At 50.0% G+C, this 21,266-nt stretch overlaps 1 protein-coding gene across 2 annotated transcripts; it reads right to left on the bottom strand.

Annotated features, from left to right (window-relative positions):
• Positions 1-34: 34 nt before the first annotated feature.
• Positions 35-20,759, bottom strand: LOC122392922 (CD151 antigen-like). 2 transcript variants are annotated; one of them, XM_043388287.1, is made up of 5 exons: positions 20,699-20,759; positions 4,215-4,299; positions 3,744-3,935; positions 1,929-2,099; positions 35-1,099 (listed from the first exon to the last, which is right to left on the bottom strand). In XM_043388287.1, the coding sequence occupies exons 2-5, from the start codon at positions 4,290-4,292 to the stop codon at positions 848-850; spliced, it is 693 nt and encodes a 230-aa protein (XP_043244222.1). In that variant the 5' UTR covers positions 4,293-4,299; positions 20,699-20,759; the 3' UTR covers positions 35-847. The 2 variants fall into 2 exon arrangements, with proteins under 2 accessions (XP_043244222.1, XP_043244220.1); XM_043388285.1 differs by lacking the exon at positions 20,699-20,759 and adding an exon at positions 4,756-4,931.
• Between the last annotated feature and the right edge of the window lie 507 nt (positions 20,760-21,266).

Raw genomic sequence — 21,266 nt, 5'->3', positions numbered from 1 at the left:
TCTTCACTTCCCGAGACACATTTAAATATTTGTATCGTATATTGTGCGCAGGTACATCGTATGTGCACACGGGTACGGTATTGACAGTATGCAGTGGACTATTGAACACACAATCCCTCTCCATCCCACCCTGTTGTAGTCCATACGAATACCTGGAGAGATCAGGCATCGCTGGACCCAATGGATAATCTGTCTTACCGGCTTGTCCTCGACAGTGGCCGGTAGCTTTAGCACTGCCGCCCTAAGGTGTTCGGCATTCGCTCAACATGTAAAGCTTAGACGTGCTTGAACGTAAATACTTGTGAGCTTACATTTGTTTCTGATGTGCAAATTTTCGTCCGAAATTTTTTTTCAAATATCAATTTTAACATTGGCGCACCCTAAGGACAGACCTTTGGATAGTGGGGTGTTCCATTGCTAATGCGGCGCGGCTTGTGGCACGTGACATCTCCTGGTCTCGTCTCTCCTTCCTGCCTACCCTTCCTTCGACGCGCACAGACATTAAATACTTCGATACACAAAGCCAACAAGGTGCACATTCGGTACGCTCCAACGATAGGCTACAGTACTGTCGTTCTACGACACGTATCCGCGGCTTCTCTTCAGACCCAAAACTCTGTCAGTTTCCATGCAGAGCTCGCGCGGTAGCCTCTATCGTCTGTCACGTACGTCGGGTCCTGATACGATATCAACATGATGTCGTGATGCACCCCGTCACGGTATCAGCACAGTCACGTCACGCGGTGCACGGGACGCACATCCGTTCCGTCACTGGGCTCGACACGCTCGGTCTCTACGGGCGCGCCTATATGTCCCCTCGTCCTCACAGAGACGGCCTGCTATCACGTCACTCGATCATCTTGAAGAGCGATATGGCGAAGATCATGCCGAGCAGCATGATGCAAGCGATGCCGACTCCGACGCCGCCGAGCACCACGGCGTGGTCCTTGACGAACTGCTTGATGCGCGTCTTGCAGCCCACCCGGTAGGCGTACTCTTCTGTACAGGGCAGTGCGGTGCCGGGAGGACAGCACGAGGACGGCATGGGGATAACACGACCCCTCCAGTCGGAGGGCCGGTCCACGCCGCAGCACTCCATCTGTCGACGGGGCGGGGACGGGTCAAGGCCGGGCGGGGGACTCGGCGACACACTGATACAGTACGCGGCACGGGGCGGAGGCCGGGCGGGGGAACTCGGGGACACACTGATACAGTACTCGGCAGGAGACACGTCCGACACGCCCACCCCCAGTGTGAGCTAACGGCCACCGTAAATATACCCTGAACACGCTGAGCCGACGGCCGACATGCACAATGGCAGCCGAGCAGGGGCAGATTAACATCTTATCGGGACGGTTTCCTAATGTCTGCCAAGGCTGGCCGTAGCTGTCGGCCCGAGAATGACTGGAATTATTCACTTTGTAGCTCTGGCCGTGCTCTGCCGAAGCATATCTGTTTTGTAAAGTAAAGCAGATCAATAATATGAATCTAAGGAGTAAGCTCCCATTTATGCCCATCTCATGACTTTAGTGAATTGGCTTTTCCACTTTCAAACTATCGGTAATTGTTCCCAGCACAGTATTTGGACTATCTGATGTATCGGCACGTTATCTACGAACTTTGTACGGGGATACCTATTGGACGTCTCAACCTGTAAATGACAGATGTGATGAAAGTTTGATAGTTTGATAACTACATGACCGCTAGCATTCGTCCTCCCTTGGCCTCCCTCCCCCACCCTGGCTGTGGTCTGTTTTCCTTCCGAACCCGGTGTCTCCGTATGATGACCTGTCACTGATGGTATTCGGTCTGCTGACCGGTCAACCATTGAATAATGACGGCCGGCCGAGTGCTGACCACTGGTCACTCGCCTTGACTGATGACCAATGACCACTGACAACCAATCACGGCGACAAGTAGGTACTGACCCTCAGCTGGGCGGCGTCCCAGGCGTCCTTGATGGACTGCCGGGTGCTGTAGCTGTCCAGCTCGCCCATCATGGTGGTGGTGATGGTGTCCTCGACGCGCTCATTGAACACGTAGCCCAGGATGCCGCCCACCAGCAGCACCACGAACAACACCAGCAGGATGATAAAGTACTGCGGGAGAAAAGATAGCCAATGGCGACATGGTCAGTGCGCTTTGTTTGGGCACAACTTCAAGTGATGTAGCATAGGGCGCATTCAGTGATGAAAGGTGTTATATGGGCCGATTATGTGTGCATTTATCTCACATAAGCTAACGCTACACACACTTATATCACATTAATCACGCATTAGAAAAGAGCCTGCACCGTCCGCGCATCCATTTAGATGCCCGATAAGCTATTTGTCACATAAAGTAGTAGACGTTTTTATGGCCTTGCGCCTTTGCAGTCGAATGAAACAGTCCAAATCTCCAATGTCATCTTCGCTCTATGACTCATCAAAGGGCTAGATAAGTATCAGCACGCTCCAACAATGCGTAATTGCGTGGATATGTGTGATAACCTTTACATGCATGGTATTCTGCTGACAGTCTGTTTCGTAATTAGGTAGCTGTGTGACACTTGACAGTCCATGAAGCAAAGGGTTCCAACAATGGTTATTATCTGGTTCACATAGGTACTTCATTGTTCATTACGAGCGAGCGAGCGCAGCGAGCGAAGTGAGTCTTTTCAATATAACGGAAAAATCTCAGTATGAGCGGCCCGGCCCGGCCCGGCCCGGCCCGGCCTGTAACGCTTTTGAGAGGCTTATATCTCAGCAACCGCTGGACCGATTGGCCTGCGGTCTTTTTTGTTGGGTGGCCCCATCCCTTCTACCCCGTAATTGACTACTTTTGATACATCTCAGTGACCGTCGTGGCACGTGCCACGTGAAAAGTCAAGGGTGTTCAAGCTGTTTTGCAAAAGTAGTGATTTTGAGAGGCTCATATCTCAGCAGCCGCTTGGGCGATTGACTTGCGGTAATTTTTGTAGGGTAGCAGCATCCCTTCTACCCAAAATAGGATAGTTTCGATGCAGGTGGGTCACCCCCAGTGCACGTGCAAAATACAACAATAAGAGGTGCCAAATTTGTTCCCATTTCAGTAACTCGGTAATTACTGGGGCGATTTCGCTGAAAGTTGGCATACAGGTAGGCACCCACCAGGCAATGCATTCCCATGTGTTGCGGTTAGGGTGCTACTGCACGTGCGCACGTGCAGGGGGCGTTTCCAGATCTCGAGAACGGCTGGGCCGATTGCGCTCAAATTTGGTACACGGTTGGGGACCAGTTAGTAGGGTGCCGTGCAAAAGTCATTTTGGACCCCGTTTGCACGTGCGCACGTGCAGAATGCCGCTTCCAGATCTCAGGAACGGCTGGGCCGATTGCGTTCAAATTTGGCACACCGCTAGCGACCGGTTAGAAGGGTGCTTTGCGCAAGCCCGTTGGAAGCACCCTCTCGCCCTTCCGCACGTGCAGGGCTCACTATCTCGCTCGCTCGTTCTTCGCCCAAAAGGCGTTTTACTGGTTGTTAACATTACTCATTGACACGTGGGAAACCCAATTTCCACAAAACGGTCGGCATATGGTAAATCACAGCAAATAACCCAATAGCTAGAGCCTGAATGTCGCACGCAACATTGTCTATGAATACTGGCTAGAGAATGCTCTTTCCATGCGTGTGCTTCCTTAGTTTCATTTTACCCCGAAGTTAGATGTCCAAAGCCCATCCCCAGCGCTCAGAAGCCGTTTTCCGTTTACCTCCAAACTTTAACTTACCGTGAGGAGCATGCATCGGATCTCTTTGACGGCTCCGAGGCAGCCGAGGAAGGCGACCAGGCTGACCAGGACGCCGGTGGCGATCAGGATGTAGGCCGACGAGACGTACAGGTCGGTGCCCAGCAGCTTCTCAAACTCGGACTTGTCGACGACGGTCCATACTCCGACGACGAGCACCGTGAAGCCGCCCAGCTGCGACCAGAAAAAGGGTGTGAGATGATTATGTACATAAGGCATCTATCAACCCGCACAATATGTGCAGGTGCTCGGAAAAGACGGTGTTGGTGAATAGTTATCAGGCTGGCTTGATATTTATTTGGAAGGTTTCTTATACAATTGTTCAGTTTGGCAGATAATTGTGAGGAAGTGACGTTTAGATATTACTTTAAAATTCTATTCACTTTGCATTTATTAGGCATATTTAAAGCGACAGTCACATTGCCTACTCTTCTCTTGGCCGTGTTTCCTTACCAGTATGAGGAAGTTGGCGATGAACAGAAGGTATTTAACACATTGGCCGCAGCCCTCCATCTCTCTCCCGAGCCCCATCGTGAATCTGAAAACAAACAACACAGTCAGTCATTGTGGGTTCATCTAACTCCGTTCGAATCATCGCCATTTTCCATCTCTCCTTCTCCCTTATCTGTACTTCTGCTCCCACCCTCCCTTCTATCTTTCTCTCTTCCTCATCTCTCTCTCTCTCTCTCTCTCTCTCTCTCTCTCTCTCTCTCTCTCTCTCTCTCTCTCTCTCTCGCGCGCTCTCTCTCTCTCTCTCTCTCTCTCTCTCTCTCTCTCTCTCTCTCTCTCTCTCTCTCTCTCTCTCTCTCTCTCTCTCTCTCTCTCTCTCTCTCTCTCTCTCTCTCTCTCTCTCTCTCTCTCTCTCCCTCCCCCCAATTTTCCTTTCGCCGAATCTTGGACAACAGATGGTGGTGTTAGTGTCACGTTCCTATTGCAGTCTCCATGAACCGGCCATTTGGAGACTGCGGCAGGGAACAACACCATAGCGAATTACCTTCGCTCTACGTCATGAAACATTTCTGGGATTATGCCTGTCGGCCAAAGCTGTATTCGATTTCTTGCTTTTTGGGAGTATGACGTGTTATAACTTTTCGCACTCGTGGTTGATCCCAATGCTAGCTTGAAGATAGAAATTTGTTAGGAAATTATCAGTTGCTTCACATCAGTCGTTCCAGGTAATCATCAGTAGTTCTAGAGAAACACGCTATCTTCCTCAGTCACGCACCCCTTTTGCGTCAATAAAGGCAAAACACCTGACACGCTACATCGTCCTCGTTGATTATAAAATATGACTTGGAAAGTATGTCAGTTTGTTACCGAACTTCTCTCATACCTCCAAGGCGCAAGAGCGCGCTCTAAGTAACATTCAGCCGGCACTGTCTGCCATAAATTCATCCACCGCGTTATCAGAGGCAGCAGTTCAGTCGACTGACCTTGATAGGGCTGCGCCCAGTGTAATGAAGAGTCCCGACTGAGCCGGCACGCTCCACATGGACCCACCAGCCGATACCTGATTACCGGTCCGGTCGAGGACGCACCAGTCATGACAGTCGCCGCCGTGACTGCTTATCAATGCCAGCGGCTCCCGCCTTCCGTCATTTGCGGAAACGGGGAGGAGAAGGTTCGACTGTCTTCGTCGGTGACAAGGTTTAATTCTGTTCGTGTCTCCATCTGGCGTCACTAGAAACTGTCATAGAATTGTGCTTCAGCACGTAATTTTTAATTCTGAAAGGTGCATAACGCTTTTCTGCGATCGAGTACGGCCCTCTATCATATAATCATGCATTGTATGACCTTTGTGCATTGCCCTCTTAATGCTTTAGCATATCATATTTGCTTGTCATCTGCTTCGGTCACGGTCGCTGACCACGAGTTGGGCTGCCGGCTGCCGCCACGGCTGCCTCGGTCAGGTTTCAGCCTCGACTATGCTCCACGGCAGCATGGCGGTGCCGGGGGAGCAGTTAGCTAGCGCTTGTCTCCCCCCACTGCACATGATCAACACGCTTCGAAGCAATGGTTCCACTGAGGTTCCGCCACCACGACGCTCCTCGTGATGGTGGCTTCCATAAAAGAAGCGGTACTGAGTGGGGCTAAAGCTTCCCCAAAAAGAAGCGTCTCTGTGTGGGTCTGTGCCCCTTTTGAGGGATACGTCGTTTCACTTCGTCTCCCACTGCGGAAAGCAGCCCTCTGCGGTACGGCCGCCGTGCCGTCTGCTCCGACTGGGTCATCCAGTGACGCGCACCCGACCCTGACCCAGAGAGGCGGCTCGGGCGGTCCCACGCCCTGTGCCGCCCGGCCTGCCGGCGCGTTCGACAAGGTCAGGTCAGCGGTCACGCTGCGCGGAGTGGCTCGGTACCGACGTGACGGCAGGATGCCGGGTCACGGGGGGTCGGCACCACACGCCGGCAGGGAAACCGGGGCCGGGCCGACCCGCGCCATTCACACATACACGGCAGGAGGCCTGCCAGACTGTTGCAAGAATCTCCGGGCTTATCGGCGGTATTGACAGATAATCTCTGAATGGACAGAACGTTGGACGTAAATCTCCCGATTGGAAGGGTAAGGTTCGTGTGGGATAAAGGGCTAAGTCAAAGGAATAGAATGGATTAATAGACGTTATGCAATTACGGTTGACTTTGCAAGGGCTTCGCAAAGATTCCTGCAAAGTGCAATGTGAGCCAATGACGAGTGCGATTGTAGGTTTCGGTTGCAAGAATCAGACGGCTTTTTCGTGGAAAAGAGTGGCTTTGATTGGCTGGATAATTATATAAGTTTCTTGTTTCAAATTTGATTTATTAGATTTAGTTATTTGTAAGCGTCAGAGCTGTGCGCTTTTTTCTCTTTTTTTTGTTGTTGATTGCACATATATTTTTTTACAAATCGTCAAATTAGCGCTTGGGATGACTTATGCCTTACCTCCACATGAAGTATGGGCGTCCCCATATAACGTGGAAGAACATTTTGCGATTAATGCAGCATATGCTCGTTGCATTAGATACCATGCTGAATATGGGCCAAGTCGTGATGTCTGCACAGTTAGGGCGTCGCTGAGACTGCCGGCGGCTAATTTTGATCGTGATTAAATTTATGAATGTGACCCGGCCAGTCAGTAAGACACGCTAAACGAGTGCCCTTTGTTGCCCAACACCCTTCATTGTTCCAGTTGCCCGGCGAGCTCCGAGCGATTTTATCGTATTTAGTTAACGATCGTTATGAGCACGAAGCTTTCGTCTGGGGGCCATAGAATAAACCCGTTCCCGTTGGGATACACTCTGCGCTCGTATATCTGCGGCCGCCCGCCCGCGCGCCCGTCGCGTCGGGTCGGCGCGCCGGGCTCCTCCGGTCGACTGCCGTCGGGGCCGGCCCGTCGCCTTGACACACATGCTCTGGTTGTGCTCCCCGGCGGCGCGGCGGGGCCACGCCACGGCGCGCCGCAGATGCCGCGCGCTCCGGGCGTGAACCCGGACTGGATCCGGCGCCCGATCCGGACCCGGGGTCGGATCCAGACCCGGGGTCCCCGAGTGCGCAAATGTTGGGATATTGTGGGTGCAGACTGAAACAATAGGGTTCGGAAGGGGCCGGTGGTGGGAGTTTTGTTGGCTCAGATGTGGAGTCTGCAGATCCGGTTTTGGACGTGGGAGCGGACCAGGAAAGTACAAGGAAGGAAAACGTTTGTGAGAGAGCAGACATTGGGAAGGATTGTTTGGAGTTAAAATAGATATTGTGCACTCTAAGCTACTGTAAAAATCCGCTCCACAAAGCTGCATTTATATGATATTTTACATTGGACCGTCATTTTTACCAAAAAATTAATTAAAGTATTTAAGGAAAATGTGCCTTCTACTGAGAAGGTTTTTTTTAGACGCAGTGACTTAACGGGGCTGGTTTATTATTGTTGTGCCAGCTTCACAAGTTTCATGTATAGTCGGTCGAATATGTATCTTTCCCGGCCGGCCCTCCCCTCGCTGGGCAGGTCGGTAACTTGGCTGAATCCGCCGGCCGCTGCGAGTACTACGGAGGGGAGGGGACAGGTTGTGCGGTTGCCGCGTCGGCCAATGAGCGCGGACCTGGCGAGCGGGCTGGGCCACGGCGTGTTGACCTAATATGGTCAAAGGTTCATGCCCTGCGGGTATGGTCTGCGGCCAGCTGGCCCACTGATTGAGCCACAGCACCGGGTCGCGGAAAGGTTTCGATAGGTATCTGAATTGGAGAGTGGAGACCGTTAGCTTGAACTTGAGTGTAGTCGCTCTAGGTTTGAGATGCCGGGACCAGGGACCTGCAACACCATGATCCTGAATATATTGTGTGGATCGGGTGGCATTCAGATGAAGTTGAAATTTATCCCATTGACTTATAATGGGGAGGTTGTGAGATTGACCTGGTCATAGATAAAAAAAAATCCGAGACATACATTTTGTGGATATTGTCACCCTTACTAACTCCTGAAAGTTTCATATCGATCGGTCAACAGTTGTAGCTTTGGTGCAAGTTCAAACTTTTTGTGACGTTAGGTCACTCAAACCGACCTGTTGACCTGACCTTAAGTCATATAAGGTCAAAATTCGCACACAGTATGCGCAATAGATGGAAAAACAGGTATGCAAAATTTGGTGGCGCTGCACGCCGCCGTTTTTCGGCTATCTGCGAAAAACCTGGGGGGGGGCGCAAATCGCCCCCCCCCCCCGGCCCGGCGCAGGTTAAGATTTTCAGTAGATATGGCTTAACGCTTTCCCGTTAATGCCAAAAAAAAATGAAAAAAGTTTTTGCTTTATCAAAAAATAACCGGTCATAATTCGATTAAATATTTCTCTTGCGCTAATCATCATATCACCAAGCATTCGATCGTATCAAGAGCAACCATCTTAAAGGAAAAGGGCCACCTTTAACATGGGGATTGAAACTGAGATAGCCATCTTGTAGCCCGTGTCCGAAAACTTACCTGTCTACCTCCTTACGGCCGATTTCGGCCTCCATTCGTAGTTATCGGCAATTTTAAAAGAAAATACGCCAGGAATGCGTCCTTATCCAAGGAATGCGTTCTTATCCGACAATACAGCCACCCGCGGCGAGGCTTTGGTTTTTTACCAATCAGCTCCAACCAGCTCAGCTTTAACCAATCAGCTTATCTGACACAATCCGACGAGTCTGTCTTCTGAACGCTGATTGGCTTGAGTGTGACGTCATCGCTATGCCATCATACAGTAGGTGCCGTAGAGAGTATCAACATAGTACCAATATGTTAAATAGTTTTAAATACTTTTTCGCGAATTGTACACTTCTGGCACCAGTTTTAAAAAGAAAATGAAAAATAATAATGTCAAAATGAAAAACAACGATATCTTCATATTTCACGAAGGTGGCCCTTTTCCTTTAATTTTTAGGTCAGCGACCCCTGTTGAAACACCAGATAATCCTTTGATAGCTCATAGCACTCAGTCTACAATTTACACGGCGCATGAAAGCACAGCCATCATTAGACCATCGCGCTGCCCTCACATTCGTTAGATTCCTAACGCATCCGCTTGCTCGCCTCTCCCGGCCAGACCCGCCGGAGCACCCGGCGGCGAGGCCGTCCAGTGCTGGTCTGCGGTCACTCTCCAGCCGGCCGCTGTGTAGCTCCGCCCCCCGCGCGTGACGTCACAGGGCCGCCAGAGCCGCCAGGGCGCTGGGGTGTGGGCTCAGCCAACTATCGAATCCAGACCGTAGCGCCACTTGGCGGCCGGGAAAGATACATATTTGACCGACTATACTTATATCATTTCTTATTAAGTCGATCGTACTGAAAATAATGGATAGTTTTTTAATAACAATAGAAATGGGAGGCATCTGCGTACCTAAGTATTATTGGACACATCGTACTAAAGGCTCCAGCCTCCATGGATGAAAAGGGAGCAGAAATATGGATCGTGTTTTGGGGCCCATTTACCTGCATATCAGTCTTCTTATGATATACGATATCGTTTGCAATCACTGACAGCTAAACGTCACCAGACCACTTGATGATGTGGTTTGCATCAGTTTTACCCTAGGACAACGGGGATTGTCAAGGAGCAACAATTTAGTGCACACTCCGTCTCGTGCACCAGTTGGTAGAGTTACAAAATAATTTGTGGCTCATTATGACGGGCACGTGGAAGCATTCATGTCTTGCAAAACAAAATTACTGAGCAAGTCCATCATCCAGGAGGTAATCGCCGTCATCAAGTATGTTTCCCATATGTCTAGGCGGCCATCACTGTCTTCACACATGTGCCATGAGGATGGGATAATACCCACCCTCCGGGCCTGATCTGGGGAGAGTTCAGGGCCCCCACTCCTCTTTCCGAAGGTGTTGGCCGTCAGCATTGTTGGTTGCGGTTCGGGCTGGTGGAACCATCTTGGTGGAACCTTTTACAAACAGGGATTCACCTCCCCTCTGCAAACAGCCATTGGGAACCCCCGTGGCGTCATCAACGGTAGCGCGGCATCACCAAAATCGGGGAGATTTGAGCTGGCAAATCCACTGTGCTAGAGCAGGAGTTTCCTCAGCCAGTCACACATCGGTGCCGAGCCCACCAGGTGGTGTGAGACCGACATGGCGAGACCAGGCTGACGAGGAGCGATTTACTCCCTTTGTTCCACGCTAACCTTCAGCACCACTCGACCGAGACGCGCTCTGACCACTAATTGCCACGCTACCTCTCGAGTTCCCGGCGAAGTCCTGCTCCCGATCGGCACTTACTCGTCATAAAACTTCATTCCTGCGGCGCTGTCGGTGACGGCGGCGGGGATGTCCACTGGCGGTCCGAGACGGACGCGCTGCCTGCGCTCTCACGGTGGTTACGGCTAACGACACTGTACGACGGCGATGTCGCCTCGCTCCGGCCACTGTCCGTGCCCCGCGGCGGTGTCCACAGTGCCCCTCGGCCGACCAGACTGGCCGGCCGGCAGCAGCGGAGGCTGGGCGTGACGCGCGGAGCAACGCCTGGCCTCCCCGCCTTCCCCGCTGACTTGAGACCGGCAGCAAGGCGTTCACGGCCAGAGGAAAATCGGCCCGGTCTGGCCAGGCGAGCCTGCCCACCGCGCCTGTCATGCGGCGTTCCGGCCGTGCCCCGTCGGTCGTGGGGCGGCCCGTGCCGGTCTCGGACCACCGCCGGCGAGACGCGCGTGCCCCGACGCAGCCGGAGCGTCACGACGGGGCAAGGTCGGTGTCGACACGCGCTGCCGGCTCGCACTCCGTCGCCAGGGGCGGCAGGGCTGGCAACCGCCGAGTAGCTATGGTGACTGATGACTGATGGTGTAAGGAATGTGATGACGTTGGCTTATGGTGACGTATATCGTGTGCTGACGGAGATGAGTGGTGATGGGATGACAGCTCTGTTGTCAGTGCGTTGGACGGGATGGTATGTGCTCTCCAGGCACGTGATGACAGTAATCTTGCGTTACGCCGTCATTGTGTGGGTGCGGATCATTGGATCAATGATGATGTGGAATTACGGAAAGTCTCAGATTAGGTTAATTAATGCCTCTGCGCGTTCCGTCTATTTTTAGTTATCCTTTCCACGGTTGTCGTATCATCGGATCTGTACGACTATTTCCAGCTAAAATCAATGCCGCTCCCCTTCTTTCCCTCACTGTAAAAGGGAAGCAAACATACAACACCCACACAAACAAACATATCCTTTTATGTAAACAGAGGTGCGTGTCACACACCATATTCGGTGCCGCGGCAGTCCCTCTGTGGGTCCACAGTCTATCATTGGCCGGACGCTACCCCGTCGCAGTGTGCCCCGGATGTAGCGTGACGCCCGAACGACTGGTACCGGGTGGCGCGGCACAGTCAATGAAGCGCCGTAACGAGCTATTGATTGCAGCACGGACCGGCGGCTACGGCTACGGCCACGGATCTCTGTGCCTTTGGAGTAGGGCTCTGCTGGATCGCGAGAGAGGGGGACGACGTTAGCGTTTATATGCTCGCTGGTCAGGCACCTTACAATGGAACTGATACCTGCAACAGCTTGGCTTTGCATGCTTTTTATAATTGACACGGTAATCATAGCCTCAATTCATCTAATGGTGACTTTTAAGTCAAGTTTCGGTATAGATCTAAACATTGAATGTCGTTTCTGCTATACGTTATAAGCAAGAACCATTACGTAAAAATGGTACCATTACGTAAAAATGGTAAAAACGTTTTATTTGAATTCAAACAACCATGCTCGTATCCTGCTTGACGGAAAATTAGGCGATAAAATTTATATGGAAAGAGGCATAAGGCAGGGTGACCCGATATCAGGCTACCTTTTTAACTTAGTTGTCGAGCCCCTAACTAGCCAAATGATAAAATCGGAGATCATAAAAGGAATTGCATTAGGACAAGGAATAGAGGCGCGTGTTTCGCAATATGCAGATGATTTGATAGTTTTTTCGCAGTTGAACCAGCCATCAATAAGAGGGGTAATCAATGAACTTGAGCAGTTTACAAAGGTCTCAGGCTTACGAGTTAATGTAGACAAAACTAAATGTTTACCGATTGGTAAAAGCAAAGATAATGAATGCTTAAGCAATCTAGGCGTAAATGTAGTCAATGAGTTAAAAGTCCTTGGGATTGTTTACAATAGTACAAATAACGACATTGAAGATAAAAATGTAAGTCTCGTTATCTCTAAGTTAGTGCAAGAGATTGCACAGTGGAGACGGCGAAAGCTAACACTTCTTGGCAAAATCACTGTGGTAAAAGCAATGCTATTATCGAAGTTTGTACATCTTTTCACATCTTTGCCGAATCCATCTTGGGATATTATTAAGAAAATTAACTGTTTACTGTTCAATTTTATTTGGGATAGTAAATCAGACAAAATAAAGAGGAGTAAACTGGTGCAAGACTATAATAGCGGTGGACTCAAGATGGTAGAATTAGAAGCATTCATCAAAAGTTTAAAAACATCGTGGTTACAAAGACTGTACTGGTCAAGTTGTGACGCAGTTTGGGCAAGCCATGTCAATAACAACTTGCCATCCGTTGAAAAGCTTATCTGCTTTGGTGTCTCTAAATTGAAGGATGTGACTGCAAAACGCTTTAAGAATAGGTTTTGGAAAGACGTATTAAACGCATGGGTTTCGTTCTGTGCCTCAGTGCATCTCGCCCCTTCCGAGCTTCTGACAGAATCTCTGTGGTTCTCCGACCACACGAAATTCAGGAAATCTATAGTGAAGTCCTGGGATGAAAAAGGCCTACGTTTTTTGGTTGACCTATTCAATAGAGAGACGGGAGCGTTGCGTGGTAGGAGCGAATTATGTGAGCTGTTTAACGTAAAAATGACATTTTTATGTCATGCCTCTCTTGTAAGAAACATCTCAGCGCTTTCGATAGCCGCTCAAGAGGTAAAAAACGTAGCACTCCCAATTATGCCTTTCAAATTAACGTTATTAGGGAAAACTCGCAAAATATCACACGAAGTATATAAAGTATTAATAGCCAAACTTAAAAGTAAACCGAGCAATATTCAAAGCTCAGTCAAACGTAAATGGATAAGAGATGTTCAAATGCATGAAGAGACACTGGACGATGTCCGTCAATCAACACGCAGTACTTATTTACAATCATTTCATTATCGCTTTACATCTAGGATAATGGCAACAAATACTTTCCTACATCGGATAGGAATAGCTGAAAGCACACTTTGTTCCTTTTGTAATTTAAACGACGAAACACTAATTCATCTTGTATGGGAATGCGATGTGACGCAAAAATATGTAAAAGAGATCATCGATCATTTAAAGCACAAGTATGAGTTGTCGTTTAGATTTACAAATCAGTCATGGGTTTTTCCACGTGTATCTATGTTAGGATCCTTAGGCACGCTAATATCTACAATAGCGAAGTTAGTAATATTCAAAGCAAAATACAACTCAAGTATTCCACACCTTCAGCACTTTTTATCCTTAGTCAAAATTGAAGCATCAAATGAAGAGCGTTACGCGTTGAAATCAAACTCAATGCAGTCACATGTCCTTAAATGGGGCAGGCTTGCAAACATATCAAGAGAAACAGATAATTCACAACCCATTTCGAATCCTTGTTCCTTGACAACTGAGTCCATTGTTCTCCCGGAGCGCACCGGGTCCCGGGTGGGGGTGGGGCGCTGGCTGCGCCGGCCGTCTGGTCCGGATTCGCCCGCCCTCCGTTCTCTGCCCGCCCGGTCCTCCGCGTCGGCTGCCCGCGGCGGCCCTGTCGCTGCTGCTGCCGCCGGCGCGGTCGCCCTGTGCTCGTCCGCTGTGTTGGCTACCGAGCGACGATAAAACGTGTGAACTCTGTATGTGTGCTCTAAAAATGCCATGACAACGAACAGTGCTAATATGTACAGTGCTAGGTACAGCGGGACACTGACCCTGTCCATCCCCACTCGGGAAACAGTTTGTGTGCTCATCGTTTCCTGTGTTTTGTTATGAGATGCGTTCGTCCTCAGTTGTTTGGCTTCTAAATAAACGGAAAAAAAAAATAAGCAAGAACCAGAATTTTGTTCCGTTCTTCCAAGGAAGTTTCCATTTAGCATCATGGGCCCCGCCGTTCTCGTGTGACAGCTCAAATTGGTGCAGCCATTCTTTTTTCCCCGAAGGCAATTATCTAGTTTCACCATGCAATGTTCGTCTGTCACACTAAGCTGCAGACACTGGTAACATCCAATTATGTCGCTGTTAAAGGGACCCTCCCACCTTAACATTAATTTGAGTTGAGATAGCCAAAATGGGGTCCCTGTCTCACAATTACCGGTTTCGGCACTCACAACATCGAGAAATGCCTTAAATCGGAAATATTGAATTTCAAAATTGCAGCGTTTTGATTCAGAGGGGCTAATGCATAGGAATACCCCTCTGAATGTGTGACGTCAGCGCAGATATCTAACGATTTTTAAATGTTTGACTAAAACGTTTTGTAGCACGCGGTGGTATATGCTGCTTTGCGCGCAGCAAGTGCCGCACTTTCAGCTGCCAAACTATTGCTTCCAAATAAAGTCGCTAGGAACAGCGGAGATCCCAAAAAGTAAACAAAAGTAAAAGTCTATTATGTTGAAAACCGGTGAATATTTTTCGGTGAAATTTGGTAGATATTCGTTTTCGCTCTTTCTGAACCGAGCGACATCACTTTCATGCCAATTCATAAACTTCTTTGAAGGTGGGAGGGTCCCTTTAATAGCTCCGCTGACTGTTTAAGTAATCCGAACTCGGTAAGACATTTGCTTTACACAAGCCGTCGCAAGACGGTCATGTGTTAAAAAATGATACCGTTTGACTTGTATTCACCGTATTTCTCCGCTCCAAGGTATCATTTATTACTTGCCAGCGAGTTCAGCCGACATCCAATGCCGGCGGGAGGATTATTACAACACCGGCTGAGCATTCAACCCGGAACCTTTATCGTTGGACAATTTCCCGGTCCATATCGAGATCATCTTGTTTTCCGCGATGTTGTTTTGCCTGTGTTTGGTACGGGCAGGTTCTCGCGCTGGATATTGACATTTCCACGGAGCCGGCCCGGCATCCGGTGCTTACTCCAATGTGACCACCAATCATCCGTGTAATAATTTAGCAGTGACTCACATATCGGTGGCGCTCAGCACATCAGTCGACCGATAGATTCAATATTCCAATACATAGCTCGCCGGTCACATGAGCGCCCAGTCCACGACTCATCACGGGTTCTGGTTCCGCGGCTTTCTTATTGATGGTTATAGGAAATGGTGCCGTTCCAGATCAGTCAAGCAATAGCGAATCACCAATTAATTACCTAATGGAAAAAAGAATACGCATCGACATGTTGTTCAAAACAAATGTTTGATAATACAAGTAATAATATATGTTAAATTTGGTTCTAATGGAACTTCCTCACGGATGTAGAAAGATAGGGAAAAAGGAAATGCCAGCTCGTCTGGTGGTTCTGTCTGCCGAAACATTTCTCTCTCCGCTCATGCATATTAAATACAGAATAATTAGTGATATACCGGGTCTCATGAATGTAAACTGCCACTCCAGCTCTGAAGGGAGGGGCTGGGTAACTGATTCAGTGGTGTGAAATGCCAAGGCTGCTCCAGTTCCGTTATCGTTGCGCCGCTCCCGCCTCAGAAGTACTGGAGGGTGGATATAGAGAGACGCGTCTCTCTATATCCACCCTTACTGCACTGCCTCCCCCGCCTCTCAGAAGTACTGGAGGGCCAGCGGTGCCAGGTGGGGCGCCAGGGTCAGCCCACAGCGGCAGCTGCAGCGGGGAGCGGCAGCGGGGAGCAGCGGGGAGCTACCCGCCGTGACTGGTCGGAGGACGCAGTCACTCGCTGTGACTAAGCCGACGAGAGGGAGGGGTGGGGACGTCAACATCGTGACTGAACGGAGGAAAAGCTACTGTGACTGGACGGAGGACAGATTCATCTGTATTGGCCTTTTAGGGGACGGGTCCACTTGTGTTGACCTCTCGGCTGGGAGATGAGTTCACTTATTTTTGCTCTCGAAGGACGGAGTCGCCCACCGTGACTGACAGGAGGACAGGGTTCACCCGCCATGACCGAACCACCTGGGAGGGAGGTCAGACCACTGTGAGACAGTGAGTGAGCCGTGACGGCTCTGCTGACATGGTGCTGTCGTCACGGGCCGATTAGCGCCAGTGTTTCATCAGAAAGTGGAATACTCGTACAATGATGTCTTTGTTTTGCCGCGTCCCCGAAGGTTCATCTGGACTTCCAAAGAGCACAGCTTAGCTAGGGAAGCTGATGTATTACGTACCAATTTTTCCCTCCTTGAACATTCGATCTTGTTACATCACCGTGAATAACAAGGAGCCTTTAATGCTCCACCTCTGCGCTCATTGGCATTCAGCTCCCGTTGCGACTCATGTTGACTGTCGGTTTTAGTTCCACAAGATATATGCCAATCGCTTCAGGTCACTGGAACGAAGCAGCGCTGCCATTATTTCCAATCATCCAATCAGGGCGTTGAAGCATCTGCGCCAAAGAAATCCGGTCAATGTAAGCCATTGACCTTCATGGCTGAGGCCCGAGGCTCCGGGTCCGCTGCTGGCAGAGTGTGAATGAGATGCCGGGGCTGCTGATCGGACGCTAACCGGTCTATAGTCCTGCCCTCTGACGCTGTACCTAACCAGAGGCGGGTGATCATGCCGAGTCATTATACCAGGAGGGGTTCCTCCTTCCTGACTGGGTTCACAGACGCGCCGGCGGCTCCGTCTCACGGCTCACGGCCAGGGGAGGGGGCGGTGACGCAATGCGGCCAGTGGAGCGGCGCCGACGCGTCACTTCGATGGGCTTCACCTTGGAGGAGGGCCGAGGTCGGAGCGTGGAGCATCGGCACGCGGCCCTGCGAGACCTCGCGGCCTGAGGTCGGCGGGGCTCCTCGCGGGGTTAGGCCGCAGATTCGGCTGCCTCGCGGGGGCCAGGTCTCCGCAGACACGGCTTCGCCACGGGGCTAGCACTCCGTGGACCGCAATGCCTCAAGGGATTGGTCCGTCACGAACTAGGGTTCGGTCACGAATGCTGCCGACTCTTCGTATTATGGACTGATCATGCCCTGCCGTAATACTCCTTCACAATTGATGATTTTATCTTTCTTGCGTCACGGAGCTCAGCCAGCCGCCAGCACCACTTGTTCTCTCTCCCCTTTGAACAGTTCACATTGACTAGAACTCCCTCTCGGGACCGGCTGAGCCAAAGACTGTGGTTATCTCGCGTGCCACATGCCTGTTATCGACACCTCACGTGAGCGCACTCCGATCGTGACCTCCGCACGACACCGAACAGGATATACAGGCCGTGAGTGTGGTCTGGAGATCATCAGGCAACCGTCCCTGCAGGGACGATGCGGGATTGGGTTTCCGCTTCAGGTATGAAGAACAATCGAAAAAGACTAGAAATACTTTGATATTAGTGGTTGCTCAACCCTGAGTTCATACGCTGCTCTAGATAGATTGGTGAAGACTTGATTGTTAGCGATCACCTATCCTTGTAATTAATTAGCTTATTGAATAGTGAATACTATTTATCGATCACAATCTCTCGGCTCTCCCTATTACACGCCATAAGCCGGGCGGAGCGACGCCCATGGCTCCAATAAAAACAAACGTAAAGTGGACAAATAAAAACAATTTGCAAGCTCTGCAAACTGATACACACTCTTGGAAATGCATAACAGAAAAGCATGGACGCACTATACTCAACAGTGGACCGTTCCTCGATGGCTGAACCAAAGGTCTTCACCACCGTGGCCACCAGTGAACCTGTACTCATCGCCCGACCACCTCGGCCGCGTCCCACCATGTGACACGCCCCTTTCTGGAGCTGTCAGCCGGTCTCCAACACACACCCACACTACTGTCGGTGTGGCATGCCTTTAGCGGGGCGCTCATTGGACCCATTTGCCGTCATTGTGCCCCGGGCAGTGTGGCTGACGGGGGTCGTTAGTGTTTGGACGTCTCAAAGGGCACCGGTTGGCGCTTTGCGGGTGAGTTCTCAACTTGGCTGTCGTCGTGCAAAGCCGCGGACACGGTCAGTTTAAACTAGTTAAAACGAAATGAGGTCTATTACGTGTTGGTTGGTCCCCTCCCTCCCGCTCCAAACCGTCCTCCAGACGCTGTCGGCGCTGTCCGCCTTTGGTGACAATGTTCGAGCCCGGGCTCTATTGTCGTGTGTACACAATGTGCTGGCAAACTGAGCTAGCTATTGGTGCCTGACGTCCATTTCAAGTAATAAATGTGTCAGTGTGTCACTGTTGCTCTATGGGGAACATTTGGGAGGTTTTCGTGGCAATTATTACAAGACATTCAGAGTTTTAGAATGTTCCGAACAGTTGCACTTGTTACTTTTCTATGAGCCAAGAATACCGGGTCAATTTTATCAAAAAGGCCACATTTTCACGATTACGCTTTTTTGGTAATTTCCACCAAAACTATGTTAATCGATGGTAATCGGTAAAAGATGTTAATCGGTGTAGGAAAAGACAATCAATGACTCATATGTCGGTTATGTTTGCAATTGGTGTCATAAGCCAGTGACGTGAACTTATCTTAAACATACCTATCAAATGGTTCATGTTGATTAAGATGTCAGATAACCTAAATTCCAGTTTTCCAGTCCATACCACTTTCGTCGCAATTAGGAAAACCTGACCGGCTGCTGCTGCCCTCTTGGCTGGGGCTGATCATTCTCTTGTTTGCTTCCTTGCCGATCAGGTGAGTCCAAAGTATCAAATGTTACAAATCACAATTGATATCAACCCTTCGGTTAATGTTATCCTTGGTTTTTCAGTTAAGGTCACGTTCAAAGCAGACAAACAAAATAAAACAAAATAAGTGAAAACGTAAACCGCTCACAGGACAGCAAGGAAAATGTCTTTGAGACAAACCGATCTCCGTGGAGAGAGGAAGACTGAGCCGAGGAAGGAAGGTCAAAGGGAAACTGGCTCACGAAAAATACGGCCAACTGCCATTTGAGCCGGCAAAGCCGATTGTTACCGTCTCGTGCTATGCAATTACACCGCCCAGTAAAGGACACAGTATCGAGTTTTCCTTTGCCTTCTAAAAACGCATGCTTCACTGTATTGCGTTTTGTCGCACTATCCGGTACGCGCTGCTGGTGAATAATTACTCATGGAGAAGCATTGTCGTACGCTGGGCATGTGTTATTTATACCTACACTACATAGTGGTGTTGCTGGTTGCATGTGCTTCATTTTCGATTGCGCAGGAAAAGCGCTCATTTTCTGATGGTGTGCCTTGTCGCGCAATCGGAGCGACCAAAACGTCTTGTTTACTATTGAGCATTGACTGTAATCTGTCGTGCTTTTAAGGGAATTGAGTTTATGTCGGCCGAACTCCCCTAGCTTGTCAAACTTGCATTGGCATTTGAAGCTGTATGCACGCCTGAGTCAATTTTGCTGTCGGTTTTGATCGGGAGTGTCACGAACCCTGCCGTTTTTGCATCTCCGCATGTCTTTTTACCATCGGCTTCAACCTCGTACGAGCATGAGCGGAAAATGTCTTTTTAGATGATAAGTACCTTATTGCCTATCATCGTGCTATAATAAAGGAAGCAGACAAGTCTCATGAAAATAATACGATGGTCACTTTGGACGGATAATTTATGGTTCAGTCTGATTTTAAACTTATTTAACCTTGCAAAATTTAACAGTGCTCGATAGATTCACTGTATATGAGCCGCACGCATGGTCGAATGAAGAAATGGATGATACGCTGTGTATGGAAAAGGTAACCTTTGGGAGTAGCCTGGTACAGCTCTTCTAAGCTCAAGCAGTTTGACCTGTGTTCACGGTCAATATCGAAGGTATAGAATATAGAACATACAGAGGCGTAGACAACACACTTGAAGGTATGTGAGGCTAGCAGAGAGAAAAATCAAGTCATCATCAAACCTCCACTTTCTATTTTGCGATAGAAAATGTCAAAGGAGGGATGCACTCCCGCACGACCTGGCGCGGCCAGGCCAGTTTGACCCCTTTCGGTCTAATGAAACCTTTTCACGACCGTCATGGGATGAGGGTATAGTGGCGACATATAAATTTGACTGATTCAACGACGGTGCGCCGCAATCGGCTGGCATCAACTTGTTGGGACGGGAGAGCTTTGGTGGGGCAGGCCACCCAGCCGTTCAAACAGTCAAACGTGAGGGACATGTCTCGATTGGATCTCTTTCTATTGGATTTCCCCCGATCTTCTGTGGCCTGGATGAGGTGATCGTCAGTCGGGAGCATGGAGGTGTGTGGTTCAGAATGATCCTGAGTTGTTCCCTGACGACTGATTCGATGGACGAAAAATATGCACACTCCAGTGTTGCACGGTACGCTGGTATGCTGCGTCCTCTTGGCATAGCACCCTGCGCCTGTGCCGTGCCCCCTCCCACCCAAGTCCCCCTTGTCCCACGCCGAATCATCCGGCCGCCTCACCTGTTGGTCGTGGGAGGACAGAAGAGCTCCACGCACGCGCCTGTCACCACCCGTGAGTGTCCGAAGACTGTCGCGGTGGCCGCCCATCAGGGCACGCACGCGCTCCTCCCGGCACGGTGAGCGCCCACCCCACACTAGTGACATCTGTTGGGGCGGTGACGAACTTGTGATGCGGACGGTAGATGTCGGTGGGGTGCGGAGGTGCTGAGAAGTGGATAGACGCAGCAGGTGCGCCCTCTGCTTACGAGTTGTGCAGGGGTGAGGTCTGAGGGTGGCGCTTGTGAGCTCTGTAAAGATATAAGATGGTGGCGTTGAGGGTTGCACTCTTTCCGCACATTGGGCTTGGTTTGTTGGCAAGAACAGCTCGAGCCTCAAACGTCATTGTAATTCGCTATTTATTAAATGAGCTTTTATCAGGTCAGGCCCCAGGCCTCTTTAGTTCCCATGATTTTTCGTTCGTTTCGCTATTCTTTGGACAAGTCCATTCCCATCCGTAATCAAACTTGCCTGCTCCGAGGTGACAATAACTCCAACACACTCCCGGGGAGGTCAGCTCTAATAGGAGAAC

Source organism: Amphibalanus amphitrite, unplaced genomic scaffold (genome assembly GCF_019059575.1).
Source record: "Amphibalanus amphitrite isolate SeventyFive unplaced genomic scaffold, NRLGWU_Aamphi_draft 000507F_arrow, whole genome shotgun sequence".
NCBI classification, from domain to species: domain Eukaryota; kingdom Metazoa; phylum Arthropoda; class Thecostraca; order Balanomorpha; family Balanidae; genus Amphibalanus; species Amphibalanus amphitrite.
Note: the sequence above shows the minus strand (reverse complement) of the source record. Positions and strands in the feature narration are given on the sequence as shown.